The 22217-nt window shown below is 36.4% G+C and overlaps 1 protein-coding gene across 2 annotated transcripts in view; it reads left to right on the top strand.

The window, feature by feature from the left end:
- The window catches only part of LOC149780475 (katanin p80 WD40 repeat-containing subunit B1-like), a 106990-nt gene that overhangs the window by 25097 nt on the left and 59676 nt on the right, over positions 1-22217 (top strand). For both annotated transcript variants that reach the window (XR_016415092.1, XM_089937436.1), the window contains exons 6-11: positions 214-297; positions 3709-3827; positions 4841-4912; positions 6268-6418; positions 13152-13205; positions 15703-15758. Coding sequence is in view for 1 of the 2 variants with exons in the window: in XM_089937436.1 (XP_089793562.1) it covers positions 214-297; positions 3709-3827; positions 4841-4912; positions 6268-6418; positions 13152-13205; positions 15703-15758 (536 nt within the window). In the remaining variant the exon portion in view is untranslated. The remainder of the gene's footprint in view (positions 1-213; positions 298-3708; positions 3828-4840; positions 4913-6267; positions 6419-13151; positions 13206-15702; positions 15759-22217) is intronic.

Below are 22217 nucleotides of genomic sequence, written 5' to 3' on the forward strand. Positions count from 1 at the left end.
TATGTATAAAAAATCCAAGATAGATTTCTACTAATATTTGATGACTGTCCTGATATCTTTACACTTGAGCAAATTATAAATCCAGATGAGCACTCTCAGATATATTTGTTGAATATTAAAACTCACCTTCAAGTTAGGGAGAGCCATGTTCCAATATTGATTTATATGATCTGAAGCATTAAACTCACCTTTACATTTGTCTGTGTTTTTCAGGGTCATACAAACTGTGTTAACTGCTTACGGTTCAGTCCAGATGGAAGGTGGATTTCTTCTGCAGGTGAAGATGGTGTTGTCAGGGTAAGTTAGAAGTGCATTACTTGTACAGATTTTTAAGGAAAGGTGATATTTGCACCAGTTTGACTGCTCTGGTGGCCTAAATAGTTAGAGGGTCCACCTCAGATGTGGGAGGTCACGGGTTCGAACCCTGGCCGAGTCATACCAGAGACTTAAGGTAGTTGCAGTTGCCTCACTTGGTGTTCAGCATTAAAAAATTAGTGTTAGGACTGGTTGGCCTGGTGTCAGGAAAATATGACTGGGTGGGACATGATGCTGCATGTCTGTGGCATGATGCTGCAGTCCAAGACATCACTATAAACTGCAACACTGCAGACATTGTAGTGATATGACTGAAAAATTGTTAAAGCGATATTAAAAATCCAAATCACACACACATATATTTGTACCAGTTTTCTTTGTATAGAAGACAAATTCTTAATAGCAAATCTACCTATTTGTGTTAATTATAAAACAACAATAGGGAATCAAATATATCCAAATGCTTGCTATTTGTTGTTTTGTGATTCACTTGCATTTACACTTGATTGTGTCATCCAACAATTGAGTCACCATCAGTAACATGGGACATTTTTTTAGCAGCTGTAATGGCAGAAACTTTCGTAGACCTTATGTTAGTTTTGACTTTGTCAAAATAGTGAGGTACATCAAATTGTTTTGGGAGAGGTTGGGATTGTAAAATTCTGAATTTACTAAGTGCCAAAGTTTAAGATCACATCAGAGCTTTGTTTTTACTGATGGTTACTGTATCAGTTGTAAGTTGTGTCCAACTGCAAACTGCAAAGACCCAGATCTGCTGTCACATAATGTACCTGCAGATCTGGGTCTATGCAGTTTGTTGGGAGTGAGCAATAGAACAAATAGCTTAGGCCCTGACCTGCTGGCACATTATGCAATGCCATATTAGGGTCTGTGTTGTTTTTAGTTCAACTTATAAGTGCATATGTAATCTTACTAAATAATGTGCCATGCGTTTTGGTTCTTGTCTTTAAGAAAACACCACACACACACACTCCATATTTGTAGTGAATGATTCATTGCAGAGATAAAAAAGTTATGTTTAGAAACTTTTAAAACAGTGCAGGTTTTAATTCTTTTGCATGTTTACAGTTGCAAGTAGTTTTGTCCAAGAACATTTTAAGCTGCTTGGACCATCAATAAATGGCTTTTTAAACTGACACACCAACTAATGGGATAGAGAACTTCCTGGTGTGACATTTAGGCTCAGAAGCAGATTAATTTTTTATAAAAAATATAATGAAGTATGGTTGCTTTCGTTACAGATTCATTTATGAGTGTGTTTACTACGGACTTTAGAATTTAACTGCACACTAAAAATTCCTAACTTTTGCTGAATAGTCCCACATCTGCAAAGGTTATTGGAGGAAGTAGAGTTTTTCGCTGATGGTTTTCATGAATACCGATTTGTACGTCAAGAATGTATCCCATATACAGCATCAGTAATGTCTGTCCCTGCATGCTTATAAAGAAAACATTATTGTCATATGAAATTTGATGTGTCTGTATATAGAGATGTGAATTTCCGGTCCTTCAAAGTAGTGATGACATTAAAAAAAAAAAAATTATAATAAAAAATTTGGATATCATGATTTTGATCCATAGGAACAAGTGATAATTGTGTTCAGAGGTGAGTATGTTTGCCTGCCATCCATTGTCCATCTGTTAGCATAAATGTGTTATTGCTACTCCTGAACTTCTTGGAAGATGGACAGGAAATTGTACACATTCATCCCAAGATATATTTGTTCCTAAATGACAATCAGACATCCAATGTGGGTGCTACTGGGACCCTCTTTTACTATATTGTTCATGTAATTTTTAAGTTACATTTTCTAAATGATGACTGTCATTGAATTTGACTGCCTTGTAATTATTATGTAATAATTATTTATAAAGCCATTGCTATCTACTACCATGCTCCCCAAGGACACTAGTAATAGAATAAACTTGTTGTGATGATCACAGGTGTACAGTAGGTAACAATTGATGAGCATCCAGTCCATTTACTGTTATGTATTCTAGGAAATGTCTGTCATTTCATGTCCACTTGTTGGTTTACACATGCACCTGCCAAGTTCATTACCTGCTCAGGTGTTACATGCTTAGAATATTGAGAACTATATCACTGCTCATTTCAAGTTTTTAGGGTCATGGACCAGAAGATATTATGGGATGCAGAAATGCCCATCGTCCAGAATTTGGGTGAATGTCCCGAGTTGCAGGGCCTGCTTACAAATCATGCCACTGTATACAAAAATCATGATTTTTCATAACAAATAAACTGAAAGAAAATTTTTGCGGAAGTTCAAGCCATATACCAGTATTTTCAGTCCATTCAAATCTCTTCCAGTAATTTGTAACATATCAGTTTCTGGTATACAACTAGAGTGTTTTCAGTCCTTTCCTGTCTTTATGGTAATTTGTGACCTAAGACCAGTTTCCAGCATATAATGTGCCATTATAATCAGAACAGTTTGTTTTGTTCCTTCCCAGTCTTCCCCATTAATTCATGTTGTATGATCAGTGTTGCACCAATTTTCAGAGCATTTCATTTTGCTTGATTGTGTTTTCTTCATGATGTACTACGTTTTTTTTTTTGTTTAGATTTTTGCAATGGCAGTGTTTCTATGACCCTTTCAAATGTGCCTTGACTTTAAAATGGCGGACAGTGATTTTAAGCATTCATGCAGTGCAAAACAAAGGGCATGGTAACCATGATGATTCCTGCACCTGATGAAATGGAACAGTCTGAAATAGCCAGAAAGTGAATAAAAATCTATCACCTAACAGGTAGTCTCTATGGAAGTAATTTTTTTATCATGTCAAGGATGAGAACGGCATGTGCACAGATGACAAGTCTATGTTTGCCTGTAATCTGCATACTAGAAATACAACCATTATGTTGGCACATATAAAATGGTACCATCAGCTACTGTGAGACTTCCTATAGATGAAAAGACCATTGGGGGCAGTCATACCCCCGATACCCAGCCTACAATACAGTATATTATTGATACAAATATCAACCAGAAATATGATTACTTGAGCTAAAATCCAGATACTGGCTTGCCTATGTTTGATTTGGGTTTCATATTAGGTTCAGTGGAGTTATCTGGGATTCAGACTAACTTAGCAGAATTAACACAGACTTCCAGTACTCTCATCTGAGGGTTGCTACTCTGATTATTTCCTTAGGTTGATATCTTCCTTGTTTTCAGATGGGGTATAGAAATTAATTGAGGTAAGTTATTGTTCCCCTTTGTTTCATTGTGAAAAGTGGGAAACATAATGTATGCACTTCCATTTATTTATTTGTTCATCTGTCCATCCATTGAGCTTGTTAAAATAATAGTGACAGTTCAGACTATTTGAGTATTTTAAAAATATTTGCAGATTTGGGATCTGACAGCTGGAAAACAGATAGCTGAATTGAAGCACCCTGGTGGATCAGCAGTGTATGTAAATGAATTTCACCCGAATGAGTTGCTTTTGGCTTCAGGATGTGCAGATAGGTATGAAGTTTCATTGGATTAAATGTTCTTTTTCTCCTAATCTTTTTTCCCCTATTCTTTTCATTTATTTTTCATCCTTAACAGTTTTTCTTAGCTATCTCACATCCAAGTTGTTTTGCACTCAGCATAATCTTCTCTAGGAGCCTTGAAGTTAAATGCTGATCAGATGGCCTAAAACTGATATCTTGGTTCCCATTAGAATCAATATGACCTAGAACTATAGATTGGTTTGAGTGATTCCCCTGCCCCCATATTGATAAAACCTTCCATTTCTTTCTTTATTAGCTTTGCTGGTGTTACATATATCTGATTTAATTCATATTTATTTTAATTTAATTGTTTGTCAGTTTTAAATTTTGTATTATATTATATGCTATTATAATGTAAATTTATTCATTGGAGATATAAATAAGTCAAACTGCAAAAAAAACCCCAAAGATCCTGATCTGCAATAGCATAATGCACCCACAGATCAGGGTCTTTGTTCTACAAACTGTGCAGACCTAGATCTTTTGGAGCATTATGTGATGGCTGATCTGGGTTTATGCAGTTTCCTGTTGGACTCCTCTTATAAGCGAGTATAGATGGCAAGTGCTGGAACAGATGTCATTGATTCATTTTGTTATTTCCTACAGTACTTGAGAAAGGTGTAACTTTTGTGCCGCTCTGTATTCTTTACTTGAAAGTCCTTGAAACATGGATTGGACAGTGTAATTCTTTGTAATCTTTGTAGCAGGAAAATGTGTTTGCAAACCACATACTCCTTGATATTCACTCATTCATTTACAACCTGATTTTCGTGTTTTAAATTAAAAATGATCTTGTGAATTGTGTTCCATCAAATTTTTCATGGTGACAGAATGGTGTGTGTTTATATATATATATATATATATATATATATATATATATATATATATATATATATATATATATATATATATATATATATATATCCATGTAAAGTTAAACACGGACTTTGTGCAGTAACTGTCTGCATCTTTCATCTGTTTCAGAATAATCCGATTCTGGGATCTGGAGACATTTGAGATATCATGTACGACAGACATGGAAGCTACAGCAACAAGGTAATTTATGATGGGGTTCATTTTGAAAGAATTGGCTCCATGCAGTTGCATTGATACTTTCAACTCACTGCCCAGGAGTCTAATGTGGCTTGTATGGTTTGGCCCATTGTGTCATGGAAAGAGCTTATTAGACCATCTGTCTTGTGTCCAAATTTGCTATTTTCAACTTTGATAAACACAACTACTTGACCAGTTTTGCAACATAATTTGTTCAGATTGTCAGACTAGCCATCAGACATGACTGCCAACACTAATAAACACAGATACTGCCTGAGATACATAAGGGTTATGTTCCTGGAACCTCTACATGTCGTTCTTTTACTTGAGTTTTGCTAGGCTACATATGGATTTGACATCATGTTGAAGGGTAACTTTAGCAAAACACAATAAAATCCCTTAAGATTACAAAAAAATGTAACAGAAGTGATTTACACTTGTACATGAGAGAAGCAGAACTATATACTGCAAATGTACCGGATTCAAATATTTAAAAAACTGCATGTTTACTTTTCATATCAGATCTGTGAGTTTACATTTGTCACAGTTTACATATCTCAGAGAACTACCTAGCAGAATTTAATTGTATTTTGCAGAAAGTATCACTTCATTAATACTAGCAGAATTTAATTGTATTTTGCAGAAAGTATCACTTCATTAATACTAGCAGAATTTAATTGTATTTTGCAGAAAGTATCACTTCATTAATACTAGCAGAATTTAATTGTATTTTGCAGAAAGTATCACTTCATTAATACTAGCAGAATTTAATTGTATTTTGCAGAAAGTATCACTTCATTAATACCTTGGAAGTTAGATGATACCAGTCTGCCATTAAATATGTCCATCATGACTGAAGAAACAAAAATACGAGTTATAAAAAAACACTTAGTCAGATTTGACCATATTTGATAAAACACATGCTGGCAGAAAGGGCTTTCATCTTTGTACATATGATACTGATCCATTATCAGATATGGCTGTTATCACCAACAAACAAACAAAAACCCTTTAAACAACAGAATTTGACCAATTTTAATAGAAAGCATTTTTGGAATCAATGCCTTGAAATTTGCTTCAGTGATCCTGATCTGCATTGAATATGGCATCTAATATGCCATTACCAGTGCTTGTGTCTTCTTAATTTTGAACCTGTTTAATGTTAGGGAAACAATCCAGCTATCTAAATATGATAGATTCAGTTACTTTGTGGTGTTTGTTTTTGTTAACTGTTAAATCCAGAAGAAGAAAAAATTCATGTTAAAATGTAATGAGCAACAGTATTCTGTTTGATTGATGAAAATTTGTCAAAATATTTGTTCAAGCAGTTAGCTCAACATGACATTGTTTTATTGCAGATGTTTATATTTCCACCCAGATGGGATGTGTATATTTGGAGGCAGCAGTAATTTGATGAAGGTGTATGGTTGGGAACCAGTTGTATGCCAGGACTCAGTTCCCATTGGTTGGGGAGAGGTAGCCGAAATAGCTTCAGGACAAAATCAAATTGTAAGGCATATTGCTTTTGGTTTTATAATGTAAGGATTTCTGATAAGAAAATCAGCTCTGTGGGGTGAAGTTCAGCAAACGTGACTGTTATAAAACATTATGTTAAGTAAAAGGAATAGATAAATAAATTGTTTTGTTTATGATGAATAAGTTGATGGGAGGAAGTAAACAAATTCAAAATATATCTTATTTTTGCACCTGTCAGCATGACTAATGATGCAGCTGTTAAAAGAAGCATAATATCTTTTGATAATATCTTTTGTTTTTATTCTTTAACATTAAGTAACAAATTTATCGTTTATATGTTATTCTTTATTGGTTCTGAGACTGCTCTAGTGGCCTAGTGGTTAGAGCATTTGCCTTAGATGTGGCAGGTCGTGGGTTTGAACCCTGGCTGAGTCATACCAAAGACTTATAAAAATGGTACTAACAGCTGCCTTGCTAGGCGCTCAGCATTAAGAGGTTAGTGTTAGGACTGGTCGGCCTGGTGTCAGGATAATTTGACTGGGTGGGACATGATGCTACATGTCTGCATCATGATGCCCCAGTGCTAGACATCACTATAAACTGCCAGTGTGGCAAACATCGTAGTGATATGACTGGAAGATTGTTTAAGCTACATTAAAAATCCAGATCACACATACACATTATTGGTTCTGATGAAAGTGGCAGAGCATTTTCCCAGTTAATTTTAAACTGTATTTTGGATGCTGAACAAGATGCCAGTTGTCTTGATTGCATACATTGATTACAGCCTAGTATTGGTTGCTAAAGTGTTCATCATTGTGGTCATGTTGGCACATTCCCTGATCGTAAATAAAATTTTGTTGTTTTAAGATTTATTACTAATTGGGTTTAACCATAGTCTATTCATTTCTGATTTGTGAATATTCTGCACCTTAGTTGTCTTTACAAAATATATAGACGAAAATTAGCAATCATGGACATGTACAATGGCAGACAGTTATATAACTGTGTCAAGAGAAGAGGATGTTGGGTCTAATCATTACCAGTGCAGAATAGGGAGAATGTTTTCAACATATGGTGCTTTTATTTTGACATAATAGCATGCAGAAAATCAGTCTAGTTTGTACTGGTTCTTACCTCTGGGTTGACCTCATTTAAAAATTCCATGTTCTGACTTTTCCTTATGTATGTATGGGTCATGCATATAATGTTTTTCAAGGATTATTGATATTCCAGAAGTGAAATAAACTGCATAATTGCCGTTTAAAGGTATGTGTAATCAGATTATGAAAAACAATGGCACCCATTGTTGCAATAGTTGTTACTGAAAAAGTACAACTTTAACAAGTCACCAAAACATCTTCCATAAAAGGACAATTGCCCTTCATGCAGAAGGTGAAATGCAGCTTATGCAGACTTATTCAAAACTGAGTAGCCACAACTGGCAGGGCAACTACCATAAACACACATTAAAGATGGCAACATGGCATTAACATCATCATTCCTTCCATGTCATTAATTTTCATCTGATATTGCAGTAGTTAGTCAAACACCACAGTTTTCAGGTAAACATGCTTGAATATAAAAATATATGCATTGTCCAAACATACTGTGTATTGGAAGTTGTGAATCATGTTAGGTATCTTAGGTTGCCAATAACCAGCCCATATTCATTTCATAAATATGAAATGAGCACTAATGTGAGATCATGATAATCTGCTCAAATTGACCATTTTATATATAACCAGTGGCATATGTTTGGAGGCTGGTTAAATTACACTTAAATCTTTAATGTTTGATGGCATAACATGATGTTTTACATGAAATACAGTGCAACCTCGCTATAACGCACCCCGCTATAACACAAATTGGGATATAATACATATCAAAATTTTATTGCATGGATTTGGGTAATTTTATATTATAAAAGTTTTTATAAAACCACTTAACCACTGCTTTTGGAAGAAAGTGTAATCGGGCATGCAAAAAGCTGCAAATAGCTATATACACTGTACTTAAAATGTGTGCACTAAATAAAAAATAATACATGTTTACATAGTGATTGTGTTCATTAGTTCACAGTGAGTCTTTGATCACTGAACTTTTGAGTGAGCACAGCAAATGTTGTTGTTGTTGTCGGGTTTAACGCCATTTTTCAGCACAAGATAGGCTATACATGACGGCCAGTATTACTGGTGGAAGAAGAACCCTGGGAAACCCCGGGAAGAACCACCGACCCATGAGAAGCTACTGGCAAGCTTTCTCATGTACCCACGTTAGCCGAGCCTGAGACTTGAAACCCATGCAGACAGGTGAGATGGCAGTGATCCACAGCAAATGAGTCAGTTCTGTCATCAGAGACAAGTGAATTGTTGAACATAATTTAATTTTTTAATTATCTAATTGTAAAATATCCATTACCTCACAGATCCAGCCCTACCAAGTTTTAAAAAAATAGTAACAATGATTTTTTTGGTTGTTAAACAATAAAAGTGCAAAATAGTTATCATCATGTGGGAGATGGAAGTCTTACAAGAGTGGTCTCCTCTTGGATAGAAGGATTGATACCAGATTTCTTAAGTTACTACATCTGCCAGCGTTATGCCAGATTGTAGCCTTAATAGGCCTCACAGATATATTCCATTTTGTATCTTTTAACCAGTGGTAGGGATCAGTGGATCCAATGGTGTGAAAAGATGGATGACATATGACCAGATAGTTTAACTGGGTTGATAAGACAGTGGTCCAGCAGACAATATGGACAAGTCTTGGACGGACAAACCAGTACTGTACTTCGGCACCAGACATGAGTCACCCCATGTCTTTGATTTGTAAGACATCCACCCTGATATTTATGTGTTTGGGTCAATGCTTCCATATTAAACAGCATTGTGGAGCCTGTTCCCCATTTGACTGATGGGTGAACTAGAGGCCACATTTTCAGGAATATCTCACACTTGGCAGTCCATGTTGACACTTTTCCACAGGTTAAAGTATAATTGCTTTATTTAGACTGTACTTTGATGACTGCATGGGTTCGAGTCTTGGATTCGGCTAATGTGGGTATGTGAGAAAGCTTGCCAGTAGCTTCTCGTGGGTTGGTGGTTCTTTCCAGGGTTTTCCCGGGTTCTTCCTCCACCATTAATACTGGCCGCCATGTATAGCCTATCATGTGCTGAAAAATGACGTTAAACCCTACAACAACAACAACAACTTTGATGTCTTTTTCCTTATTAAATCAAATGAATTAAATCAAATACTGACACAAGCAAGTGAATGCATTTTCAAGTTCCGTTTTCATTCATTTAAGCTGGTTGAGGAATGACAATGTTGGTTGCAGTTGGAAATTGTTTCTTTAACAAAGATAAACATACTAATGTTGATGGAAGCGATTAGATAGTTTTGTTTTGATAAAGAAACATATCCCTCTTTTAATTTACTTTGACATTCTTCGACTACCATCACATTTCAACCAACAGAAGTAAACATCCCCAGCAACCCCTGGGCCAGTTCCTGTTTTCCAAAAGGGACAAGAAAAGTGAGAATGATCCTTATTTAGTATAATAAATGGGGAAGCCCTTCTTCTAACTAGGGGTGACTATTTCCAGCTAAGATCATATTGTGATATAAATGACAGTACTGGAATATGTGTCAATACATATTGATACCAAACCAGTTCTGTTATCAAGAATAATATATTTTACTAGTTCTGTTTTTTCAAATATCAGTAATAAAAAAATTGGAAGGGCTATGTGTATGGCCATTTAAGAGATGAGTTTTGCAGCTTATGGATTAATAATGCCCAGCTTTTACAGATGGATGATATTGATGCATGCGTATGGCAAGAATACTGCAGCTACTTTCAGAATAGCTCATACAATCAAAACATACTAGGCATACTGCTCATGATCTCTCAGTTTTACCACCATTGGCAAATGTAGCATTTAAAACAGAGCACATTTTGCCTGCTGATTGAGGATAAGATCTGGCTAGGATTATTTGACAATGATTGACTGTCAGCCATTACTTAACCATGTTGTTTGTTTGACTGGTTATGGTGTTCTTCATGATACCAAGTAATATTTGGAGTAAACAAAAATACTTCCACAAACAGTCTAACAAATAGGGTTGAAATGCTGCTATAGGAAAATCTGTACCGATATGAATTGTGATGCAGTAGTGTACCAGTGTGTACCTATATATTGTTTGTACAGTCAAAACCTTACTCAACAAGAGCCCCATTTCCCAGAGCAAGTGATGACAAGACATTGTATGATAAGGACTAGTTTCAACCAAGTTTCTTGCTACAGCAGCCTAGTCACAGAGGACCTAGTCACAGAGGACAATGCCATGCTCATGCTGCCCTTCTTTAAGATCCCAGTGATGGAAGACTTAAACACATCATCAGAAATTGAGAGAGAATCTGTCCTGACAACCCTTGCATCTTGTGGATTGTCTAAGAGGGCCTCCAGCTTCAGATCACATTCCTTGACCCAACCTCCAATGTCACCCTTTGCAGACCCTCCTGCCACTGTCAAGGCACCCCATTACTAATGTTGTCCCCACAGATCCATACAAGGCAAACATTCTGTAGCAGGAAATAAACACACTTTCATAGAAAAGGGTAGTTGAAATTGTTCAAGCATTGTGGGCTGACTTGCAGGGTGTAAACTCTGAATTTGTATGCCCAAATATTCTGAAATGTATTCCCAAATGTACTGGTTGAAAGACTGCTCAGAGTTAGCCATTGGTCTTAGGTACAAAGAAAAGTCCGGAGTAAACTCAACAAAATTGCAGGATGACATTTTGCAGTTTATCAGAGAAATTCCAGAGGTTTGTTTTCAGGACAATATACCAGTTCAGAGCAATCCCTTATGGTCTGAATCTCAGTTCATTGGTCTCTATGAGATTCATGGATAGAGTCATGTCACACTTCAGAAGAACGTCCACATCTATGATCAAACTACCTGAATGACATTCTCCAATAGCACAGTGTGAGCACTTTTTTGTACCTAGACATAGAATTGATTATTTTGCTCATGCTTTTACGTCAGATTTATTGTCATCATAGATAAATTCAATCTCATTCAGTGCATGCACTTCATTCATCTGTTCTTGGAGTTCAAAGCCTGTTTGAATCAAATTTGTTGTCCTCAAGAAAGTACCAAATTTTACAATCAGCACAGATGCCAGCATGATTAGCTGTGGAGCCCATCTTCTACTCTCCTTGAAGAAATGAGGAGGGTTTGGTTCCATCAGGAGTACTCCACACATATCACCCTCCAGGTGATGAAAACTATGGCTGATTCCTTCTGCTTGTGACCTGAGACTATATGGACAGGCTGTACTGGGTCTTTCTGTTAACTGGTTGGTCAGTTATCTCTAAAGGCAAATTGGAAGCAAGTCCACAGAACTCTGCCTTATGATTTGAGATTTTTCAGGTGGTGCTATTATCAACAAATTCAAATGTGCTTAGACAGACTGATTGTATTAGTGGACTTGTTGTTCAGACATAATCAACCTATTGGCAAAGGATGCTAAATTCGCCTCTTGGTCTTCATTTGAACCAGCACCCACTGGGGTTGATATCATGTGAACCTCTTTGCAGTGAGGTGAAATGCTAAGGCTCCAACTTTAGTCTTCCCAATCCCAGGTTGAAAGACTGGGCATGTGGAGCTCTTTCACTGGACTGAAATGGTCTCAAAGCCTATGCCTTTACCCCATCCCATTTGAATAACAGGATCCTTTAGAAAGCAAGGATATCTGAGTGCAGACTAATTCTGATTGCCCTCCTCAAGTGGGGAAAAATCTTGGATCAACAACTCCCTGAATCTAATGGCAAAGATTCTAGAAAAAATATGCCTTCTCACTTACAGAAAGAACCACACATGCAGATTGTCCAACTCTACCCAGAAATGATGAACCTACAGTCCAGGCTTGTATCAGAGAAGCCCTCAGCAGTGAACATGTCTGTAAGCATTTTGTGGACAGAATTACTTAGGCAAAAAGGCCTATCTCTTTGAGATCCTTTGAAAAGAATGGAGAGAGTCTTCTCACAGTGTTGCATATGGAAACATTTCTCCCTTAAAAGTATTGGTGCCACAAAATATCTAACCTCTGCCATATCTTTTCGAAAAGAAGTTACCTCAATCACTATCAGTTCTTTGATTTCAGATATGTATGCCATCATGAAAGGGAGGGCATAAGCCAAATCAATGACTTTCTCCATCTAGCTGATGTCAACTTGACTCAACCGAAGGTCTTTACCCTTCATCCATATGAAAACAAGATGCCCTGCTTGCCAATCTTTTTAGCCACAGCAGGTAGAATCAGTGAAATTCTAGCCTCACCAGTTGACATGAAGTATCTGCAGTTTCACTCCAATGATTCTGTGATTTTGTTTCATTCATATCATCCCCATTCTCATCCCCAGGCTTCATAGCTAAGAACAGGCTTTCACCAATGGGAAATTAGTCTTTTGTCTTTTAAACCACTATTTTGTTCGGAATTTTCTTCCGAAGGGCAGTTTATGTATATTATATAGTTTATTAATCATATTCATATTTTTAAAACAATTTTGATCCAGACAGTTTGAGTTTATCCGTGTAATATTAAGCACACAAGGACAGTTTTTATGACAGATATGTAAAATATTTGCGTGAGTTGTACCTATTTTAATATGAGTTTAAGATTGTTATGAATATTTACTTTTTTAAAATACATTTTTTTTTCAGATTAGTAATGATCTGATTTAATTTAATTTCAGATTGGCGCTAGTTTTTCACAAACAAATGTCTCCACGTATGTTATTGACATGAAGGTAAGGTTGCAACTTTCAGACTTTTCCTTTAAATTTGTTGAATTTTACATGGATTGCACAACAAGTTATTAAAACTCGTGAATGTGCTCTTGACATCTGACCTTTCTGTTATGTTGCCTTTAAGGTGGCTGCATTTTTATATATGCATTAGCATTTAACAATACCTCAGCACAAAAATGCACAATAATGTGCCAGTTAAAAGTAGCTGCTAAATATGCAAAAGATGTGAATTACTCTAAAATGAACAAAAAATGCCATCCAAAACAAATGTCTCCACGTAAAATTATTGACATGAAGGTAAGGCTGCAACTTCTAGACTTTTCCTTTAAATTTGTTGAATTTTACATGGATTGCACAACAAGTTATTAAAACTTGTGCAATGTGCTCTTGACATGTGAGTTTTCTGTGATGTTGCCTTTAAGGTGGATGCATTTGTATATATGCATTAGCATTTAACAATACCTCAGCACAATAATGCCCAAAAGGTGCCAGTTACAAGTAGCTACTAAATATGTAAAAGAAGTGAATTACACTAAAATGGACAAAAAATGCCCTTCAAAACAAATGCAGAAATAAAGTACAACAATAAAAATGTTAATGGTAATGATGGTAAAAGATGTATCAGGTAAAAGATATTTTGGAAACGCGTAAAGCAGAGGAAGGATAGATCCAGGAAGTGATTACTAACCATTTGATGATGAATTCAGAGGCAAGGTTCAGATAAAGAACCGGAAAGTACATCTGTAATTGGATCTTGTAACTACATTTAAAACTCTCCAAATTCAAATCTAATTCTTCTCTTTGAAAACTTTGCAAAACTTTAAATTTGACAGCCCATTTATATCCTACAACTTACAAAAACATCATTTGCTCAGACAATCTGGATTCTGTATTGTTGACCTCCCCATTACATTGTTATTAAGAGTAACGAAAGGGCAGATCTGCCCTTTTAGAAAAGATTTTAATGACCACCTGGCAAAAAATGTGCTATGGAACTCCACAAACAAGCCTTATAACATTAGACCAATCCTTGGAGAGTGTCATCCTTCATACAGAACAAATGGCAGAGATGAAAGTGGTATTATTCTGATCCGTATAGGAAATGTATCCCTGACACACGCATTCCTCCAGACATTGGAAATCAATCCAAGTGCAAACCCTGCCATTATCAGCTTGAACAAATTATATTCGAGAATGTATCAACACCATGTTGTGAACATAAGTATTTGTTATGTGAATTTAATAAATGAACTTTTTGATGGTGTACCACCAGAGAAAATCATGGGCTTTTTGTGGAAATGTGGGTGATGTAACACGTTTTGACCATTATCTTGAAAAGATTTCTTATTTGTCACCCTTGTGTTATATACAGTTTACTGAATTTTATCTTCTGCACCATATTCAGTTTTGCAAGAACTCAAATTCCTGAAGTTTTTTGTACAATTGTGCTGAGGCGTCATTAAATGCTAATACAGACATAGTAATAAATCAAATGAGAGATGACACTGGTAAAAAGCAGGTTTGTGACTGACATGCTAAGGTTTTTAAAACCTTACCATGGTATAGAACAGAGGTTTTCATGACAAAGTCACCAATGTATTTATATGAGAATCAACTTATTCAAATTTATTAAATTGAATTATGCACATGTCATTGATATTTTAATTGGAAACCAATCACTTTCCAGATGATTTTATTTGAGGTATTTCCAGTATTTAACTGAGCAAGTAATCATAAGTTACTGCCCTTTACCTATAGTCTGTTCTGACTCAAAAGGAATGTTCTTGGTCAGACTGGAATAAACAGAAAATATCACCCATATTCATGTGGATTTTAGTCTGAATTCCAGAATATATCTATAGAAGACATCTAAAATGTTGGTGTAATTAGAGTTAATTGATTGACTTTTCAGTGTGTTCAGATTGACTTGGTGGGGAACAATAAATACTGATGTAGGCAAAGAAAGAATTATGGATTTGATAGCTTTTTTAATATTCAGATTCTGATAAAATATATTCAAAAAATAATTTGAACATGAAACTTTGGTATTTGTTTCAGCTGTACTATATTACATGTATGTTGTTGCAAAGTTTGTTATTTCCCCTGATATGTAATGACGAATATTTAGTTATTTCCGTTCTTTCTTAAAAATCCAAATCACACACACACTCACACAGTTCTTTTTTGTCTGTATTACATCAGTTGTTAACAAGTTTCATTTCCAGAGCATAACTCTCAGACTGTTGAAGGTATCTCAACCATACTTGGTACACATGTCAATCGAGATGCATAGAGGTGCCTTTTGATACTTGTATGTTTTATGTTGCCTGAGAAACATGGTGTACCATAAACTATATAAATTGTGGGTTCTGGAGCATAGGTACTTAAGCAAACGTCTTGATTACATATGAAGGGGTAGGGGGATAGTTCATCTCAGGATGACTTTTATTTCAACCTTGTTTTTAGATAATAAGTTTTCAATAATTGCTTTTCACAGAGAGTGCAGCCATTTGGAGGTGTACCACATCAAGAAGGAGGAGGTCATCTCTCAAGGTAAGGCACATAATTTAATTATTTTATTTTACTATATTTACAGCAGATACAAAGGTAAAAACAGTTATTTAGAGAGGAAAAAACAAACATGAGAAAGGAGCATAAACCAGTGAAGGAATACTGTAACTTTACATGAAAATAATTGGATAAAAATGCACAGTGAAAAACTCAAAAGTGATTTTTATATACCTGCCATAAAGTGGAGTATTTGTTATGATTGAGGTTATGTTCAGTTGTTTTATTCTACATAGTAACAGACTGCTCCATTGGCCTAGTGGTTAGAGCATCTGCCTCGGATGTGGGGGGGTTGCAGGTTCAAACCCAGGTTGAGTCATACCAAATACTTATAAAAATGGTACTGGCATCTGCCTCACTTGGTGTTCAGCATTAAGAGCTTAATATTAGGACTGGTCGGCCTGGTGTCAGGGTAATGTGACTGGGTGGGACATGATGCTACATGTCTACAGCATAATGTCACAGTGCTAGACATCACTATAAACTGCCACACTGCAGACATCATAGCAGTATGACTGTCACTGAAAGAATATAAATGGTTTCTACGCAATAATATTAGATGTCTACATAGAGACCATTAAACATGGGGCACTCTTGTTAGATGTCATCAATGACAAGTCCAGACAGACTCAGTGGACTCTGTGTCTGTGTCCAGACTGAATTAAATGGTTTAATTTTGTTGTTTAAAAAAAAAGCACTTTCTCAGTGTTCCACCTAGGATTTCAAATGACCATGGTGCTAACCAGGGCACTTTGAAAATGGTCGGAAAATGTTTCAAGACCAGGGCACTTCATGTGTGAATGGGTGTCATATAGTAACCAATAAAAGAGAGAAAAAAATAAGTAACTTTGACTCAACATCATTTATTTCTCAAACTATACACTATTTCAAACAATATGTAACTAAAAGCTAGGATTCTTTATTAAAGGTTATAGGTTTTGGGTCTGTTGCCATCTCATCTGTCCTGGTTTTCTCGGCAGGTTCACTTTGAGAGAATGTAAAACAAATACAAATAGTCATTGTACTCTTCATGCTCCAATAATATTTATATAATTTGAAGTTTCAGATTTGCGATGAAAATAATAATAATACTGGGTAATAAAACAACAACAACAATGACAAATGACCTTATGGTCCACACAGTATATGATAATTAGAAGACTAATATGATAACAATTAAAACCATGAAACTTAAAGTATAATTTCTTTCTTTCTATAATGTTAAGAATATAAAAAAATTAGAATAGTTACTTTTTGTTAAAATATCATTCTCATAATTGTCAGATATGTTAATTTCATTATAAAGGCAAAGCAATGTTTGTATTCCATTTCATCATTGTACCGATGTTAAGAAAGAAATATGTCCATCTATACATCGTGCGATCTCAATAAATTATAGTCAATTGTACAATTAATCGACGATGAGTATAAATGAAAAATAATAATTTAAATTAAGGGCTGCTGCTCATCAATAAGTATTTCTTTATACACATGTAAGTTAGAGTATATGGACAAAAAAGGCTGCAGTTTTCTGATTTCATGTACTTTAAAGCAACACATAACCCAACAGAAACGTTTTTAGTTTACCAAGACCACTCTTGATGACAGTGCAAGGATATGGGTATCAAACAGGAATAAAATAAACATTTCGACCTCATGAATAAATTGAAAATAAAATGCAGTTACTGAAAAATTCTGTCTCTTTCCAATTTTGCTTAGATTCCATCTTCGCGAGTGAACACTCTGTGGTAGGCATTCTCTGTGGTGCGTGCATCAATAATGATACTTAACAATAAAAACCAAAGTTAACCAAGGGTATGACTGTGGCAAAACTGGCCAAGAGCATGGTGCCAGAACAGAATTAAATTTTGGAAGTGAATGATCGGGGTGCTTTTAAATTTGGTAGGGGTATTCAAAGGCATCATAAATTTGACAGGGGTGCTAAAAAAAATTGTGCAGGGCGTAGCGCCTCTCTGTTTATACTTAGCTGGAACACTGTTTCTAACCATCACATTTTACTCTGTTATCTATCTTAGCAATAAGACATGTAATCGATAAGTCAAATGACTTTTCACCTCCACAGTCAGAGAGAAAGGACACAGCACAGTTAATTCAACTTTAATACACCAGCCCCATTTTAACAGTATCTAAAGTCAGATTTGAACAAAGTGACCAGGGAAATGCTGTTAAGATCAGTGTCTCTTTCACACACTAGCACATGTATCTGTGACACTGGCCATGTGAGAAAGTTGTGGGGGATAGAAGTGCACCTAATGTCATTTGACCTAATAACATACCGTAGTGTTAAGGATACTATCAGCATCTGTACTGTTCTCTGCTATTTGCTTATAAATACAACAAGCACTTATTTGTAAACTTCATGTACCCTTAAAAACTTAGGAAAAGAAAATCTTGCTGTTATCAGCATTGGATTTTCTGATCTGCCGATTGGTTTCTGGTCTTAAGTTCATATTAGAAATTGTGAAAAAAAGCATGACCTTCTTCCTGTCTGTCCTATCTGACACCCATCGACGCAATTGTTTATAATAACAAGCCACTAAAACTGAAAACCCTTGGGACCCAAAGTTTTTTTCTTCAGCTTTGGGTAGTTTTAGGTTTGCTGATGTTATTGAAGATGTGAAAAAGATCTTTTTCTAAATGCTTATGTGACAAGAGAGAGAGAGAGAATGTAATTATGAGAGCACTAGTGTTTGTGTGTGTGTAACAATGCACAAAACTATTTTTTTTAACTACATGTATTACATGTATATACATTCCTTCTGAAGATCTAATACTTTCATGTAAGTAGTTATTGAAATGCACTCCTCATCTCAAGAAACAAATGAGGAATGAGATATTTTATAACTTCACGAGTCCATTAAAATTACAAATAATACTCCAAGAGTCAGGCTTTAAGAAGGCTTGGACTGTTGTCTGTCTTTTTTTTTATTTATTATGTATTTCTTTCCCTATTGTGGCTTGTGTTAATGTCTTCATTTTTTTTTGGCTATAGCCATATATTACTCATGAAGTTGTTTAATTATCTTCATAAGATCTAAAACTTTAGCATATGCCATTTAGTGAATCCGACTTGTAGAATATTGCTTTGTCAGTCTCTGTCAGCAAAGGATCAAAACTCTGATGAGAAACCAACTCCATTTAAAACTTTTTTGCAAATATTTACTTTGGGCATCTTAATAAGCCCATCCCCTTTTACTTTTTGAAGAGTTTATAAGGCTTGTCCACAATCGTATCATGGGTAAATTTGTATTTGTGAATTACAGAGCTGTTACAGTTAAATAATGTGTAGAGTACAATATTGACAGGTACTTTAAATGGTAAATTAAGAAAAATTCACACAGATGACTGTATTACTAAATATTTTGCCCTTGGCCTGTAGCAGCAGAGGGGCTGTACAGACCGAAACTTGTTGCACAATAAACCCCTCCAGGAAACTATTCCTCGATAGAGGGCTTATTTCGACGAAATAAACCCTTCTATTCAGAATACAGGACAAAAAAAAATGTCCCCCGAAAACTCGAAGAGTTTCCAGGGACAAACTCGTTGAGTTTGCACTGACAACTTGGGTTACTTCAATAAATCTGAAACAGTTTCCGTGGCGGGGTCGTTATTGAAAAATCCATGGGTCGGGTCCATCCCCTCTGCTGCTCTGGGAAATGAGTTTCCAAGGAAAAACATTTTTATGTTAGCGGAATTAAATCATTGACAAATAAATAATGGCAAATATTGGAGAAGCACATACGACTAGATTAGCTCGAGAACGTCTCGAAGCAATTCAGAAATTTCTTCCTGTCCGTGATAGTGTCAGACAAAAATTATAACTAAGACAGCAAGCACGGGAAGGCTTTGCAGAGACTACGGAGGAATTATTTAAACCCGTGACCAAAGCTACTGAAAAATCCGCAGCTGTTACCAAAGAGGCTTTAATAGAGCAAAGGAAAATTTTACAGGATATTTCAGCTGGACTTAAACCCCCGCCTCCACCCGATGAAGTTGTTGTGTCAGTACCTGCTGGTAAGCGAGTAACAGGGAGAATTACTGACCCCGCCAAAAGATTTACGCCGGATTATATTGAACTTCTTAAAAATGTACCAGAAGAGAAATTACCTGAGACAATACTGTTAGGATTGATTAGAAGAGATGTGTCTTTAAACCCAGAACACGGTTCTATGACAGATGATAATTTTATCAAATATTCGTATCGTATACGTGAAAATAAAAAACAAATCAGCAGGGACGATACAAAATACGATAGACTTGTAGATGCTATACGTAAACTTGAAATTCCACCATCGCAACCTCAAGAAGAAAAATCACCGTTGCAACACACAGAACGACAACAATATCCTTCACGGCGAAGAGCAATAGATCCTGACCTAACTCCGTTAAGTGAATACGAGGCTGCATCTGAAGGAAGTCCGCGGGGCCAAAAATTCAAACAAACTAGGTCGCCGATAATTAGCTTAACAACATCTTCTGAAAGTTTGCCTCAAGACATTTTATCCCCAAGAATTGTACCATCAACAGGGGAGGGTTTAGGATCCGGTTTTATTGCCTGCCCTAATAATATCATCGATGATGTATCACGGTTGGAAGTTCTCATCGGAGGAAGACGTGCCGGAAACAATTCTCCGGAAATTATAAATGAAGCCGCAGATATCTGTCAGAGACTATTTCAGCGTGGCATCATGGATATCAGCATCTACCGGGGGCTCATTGATGAACTCGCAGACGGTTACCACAGCGACTAATAATTAAATTTGCTAGCAAATTCAGTTAGATAAACAATAATTAAATAAAATGATACTACACGATTCTTTTCGCAGACCAAGAAGTGTCAGAGTAGTAAACTCACGATTACCAGTATACGAGGTTGTTTACGGAGATGGAGTCGGTGATGTTGTTAGGGATTTAGTCACAAGAATCGCTCCGAAAGCTGGACCGTTAGCAAAACAATTCGCGATGAAAGCCGCTGATGTTGTCAAGGATAAAGCCATTGGCACTGTTGGTAGTCTTGCCGGGAAAGCATTTCAATCAATCAAGGATCGACTAGCACAGCTGATACGAAAAAAAAACCCAGTCGAGAGGTTGGTGCCAGTAAAACTACCATCCACTGAAGCTATGCCGGCAAATGTTAGTAGCGTAGTAAATAAGGCCGTAAATCAGAAATTAGCTGAGATCGCAACAGCAGGAATTACCTCCAAAGCGTTGCAAGATAGTGTAACTGCTAATTTGATAGCTGGTAGTGGTTTCCGGTGACGATAACATTTTAATTAGATCATCACAAATAATAATAATGTTTGCACGAAAATCCAATGACGCGTTTGATATGTCCAAACCAGTACTTAAAGATGATTCTGTACGTGATTTTCAATATTATTCTTATGAAGCACGTGATCCTAACCAACGCGGAAGAATTGAACTACAGGTCCAGGATACAAGTAGATACTTCTTGCCCGCTGAGGCCTTCATCGAAGTTGAAGGTAGGCTTTTAAAGAATGATAACACTAACTACGGAATCGGCGACCGAGTTGGATTTGTTAACAACGGCATCATGGCGTTATTTAAATCCGCTATTTACATGATAGATGGAAAAGAAATTGAAACAATTCATGATAACGTCGACGTTGCCACAACAATTCTCGGGTTGGCGAGATACTCGGATGATTACACCAGATCAGCCGGACCATCAATGATGTTTGCAAAGGATATAACCGACAGCCCCGAGAATAGGAATGTAACAATGAATAATGCCGGTGACGCAGTTGCATCGATGAACGAAAATTTTAATTTGGGTTTTGCAACACGTAGATCGATGTTAAGTGGAGATGAAGAGTTCTCAGGTGTGATTCCATTGTCTCACATCTTTGGATTCTGCAGAGATGTCCACAAGGTCATATTCGGTGCCAAACACACAGTTGTACTTGTGCGAAAACCTGATGATAATGACGCTATCTGGCGAGATGCTGCTGTTGCCCCTGGTCAGGTAATACTAACTAAACTGTGGTTGTGGATGCCAGTGTTGTCTCCGTCAATCACCGAAGAACAACGACTGTTGTCTTTCATGGACACGGGCGGTAAATCACTGCTATCCTGGAAAACAACAACCACAGACGTTATTCAGGGTGATAATGGTGGGTTGTTTACATGGCATATATCATCGCAACAAGGAGTATCAGCACCACGACATATTTTCATTGCATTTCAATACCGTGCTAGAACAGATAGCCAGGAAAGAAATCCAATGGTATTTGATACACTTGGAGTTTCTGAAGTTTCGTTGAGAATAAATGGGCATCAGGAGCCATCTGAGGATATATTAATAGATTTCGAACATCATCGTGTCGCACGCGCGTATCATCGTCTGATGTCATTTATGGGGCGCGACCTTAATGTAGACACTGGCCTGCAAATATCACAGCG

Source organism: Sinohyriopsis cumingii, chromosome 16 (genome assembly GCF_028554795.1).
Source record: "Sinohyriopsis cumingii isolate HCF-2022 chromosome 16, ASM2855479v2, whole genome shotgun sequence".
Taxonomy (NCBI): domain Eukaryota; kingdom Metazoa; phylum Mollusca; class Bivalvia; order Unionida; family Unionidae; genus Sinohyriopsis; species Sinohyriopsis cumingii.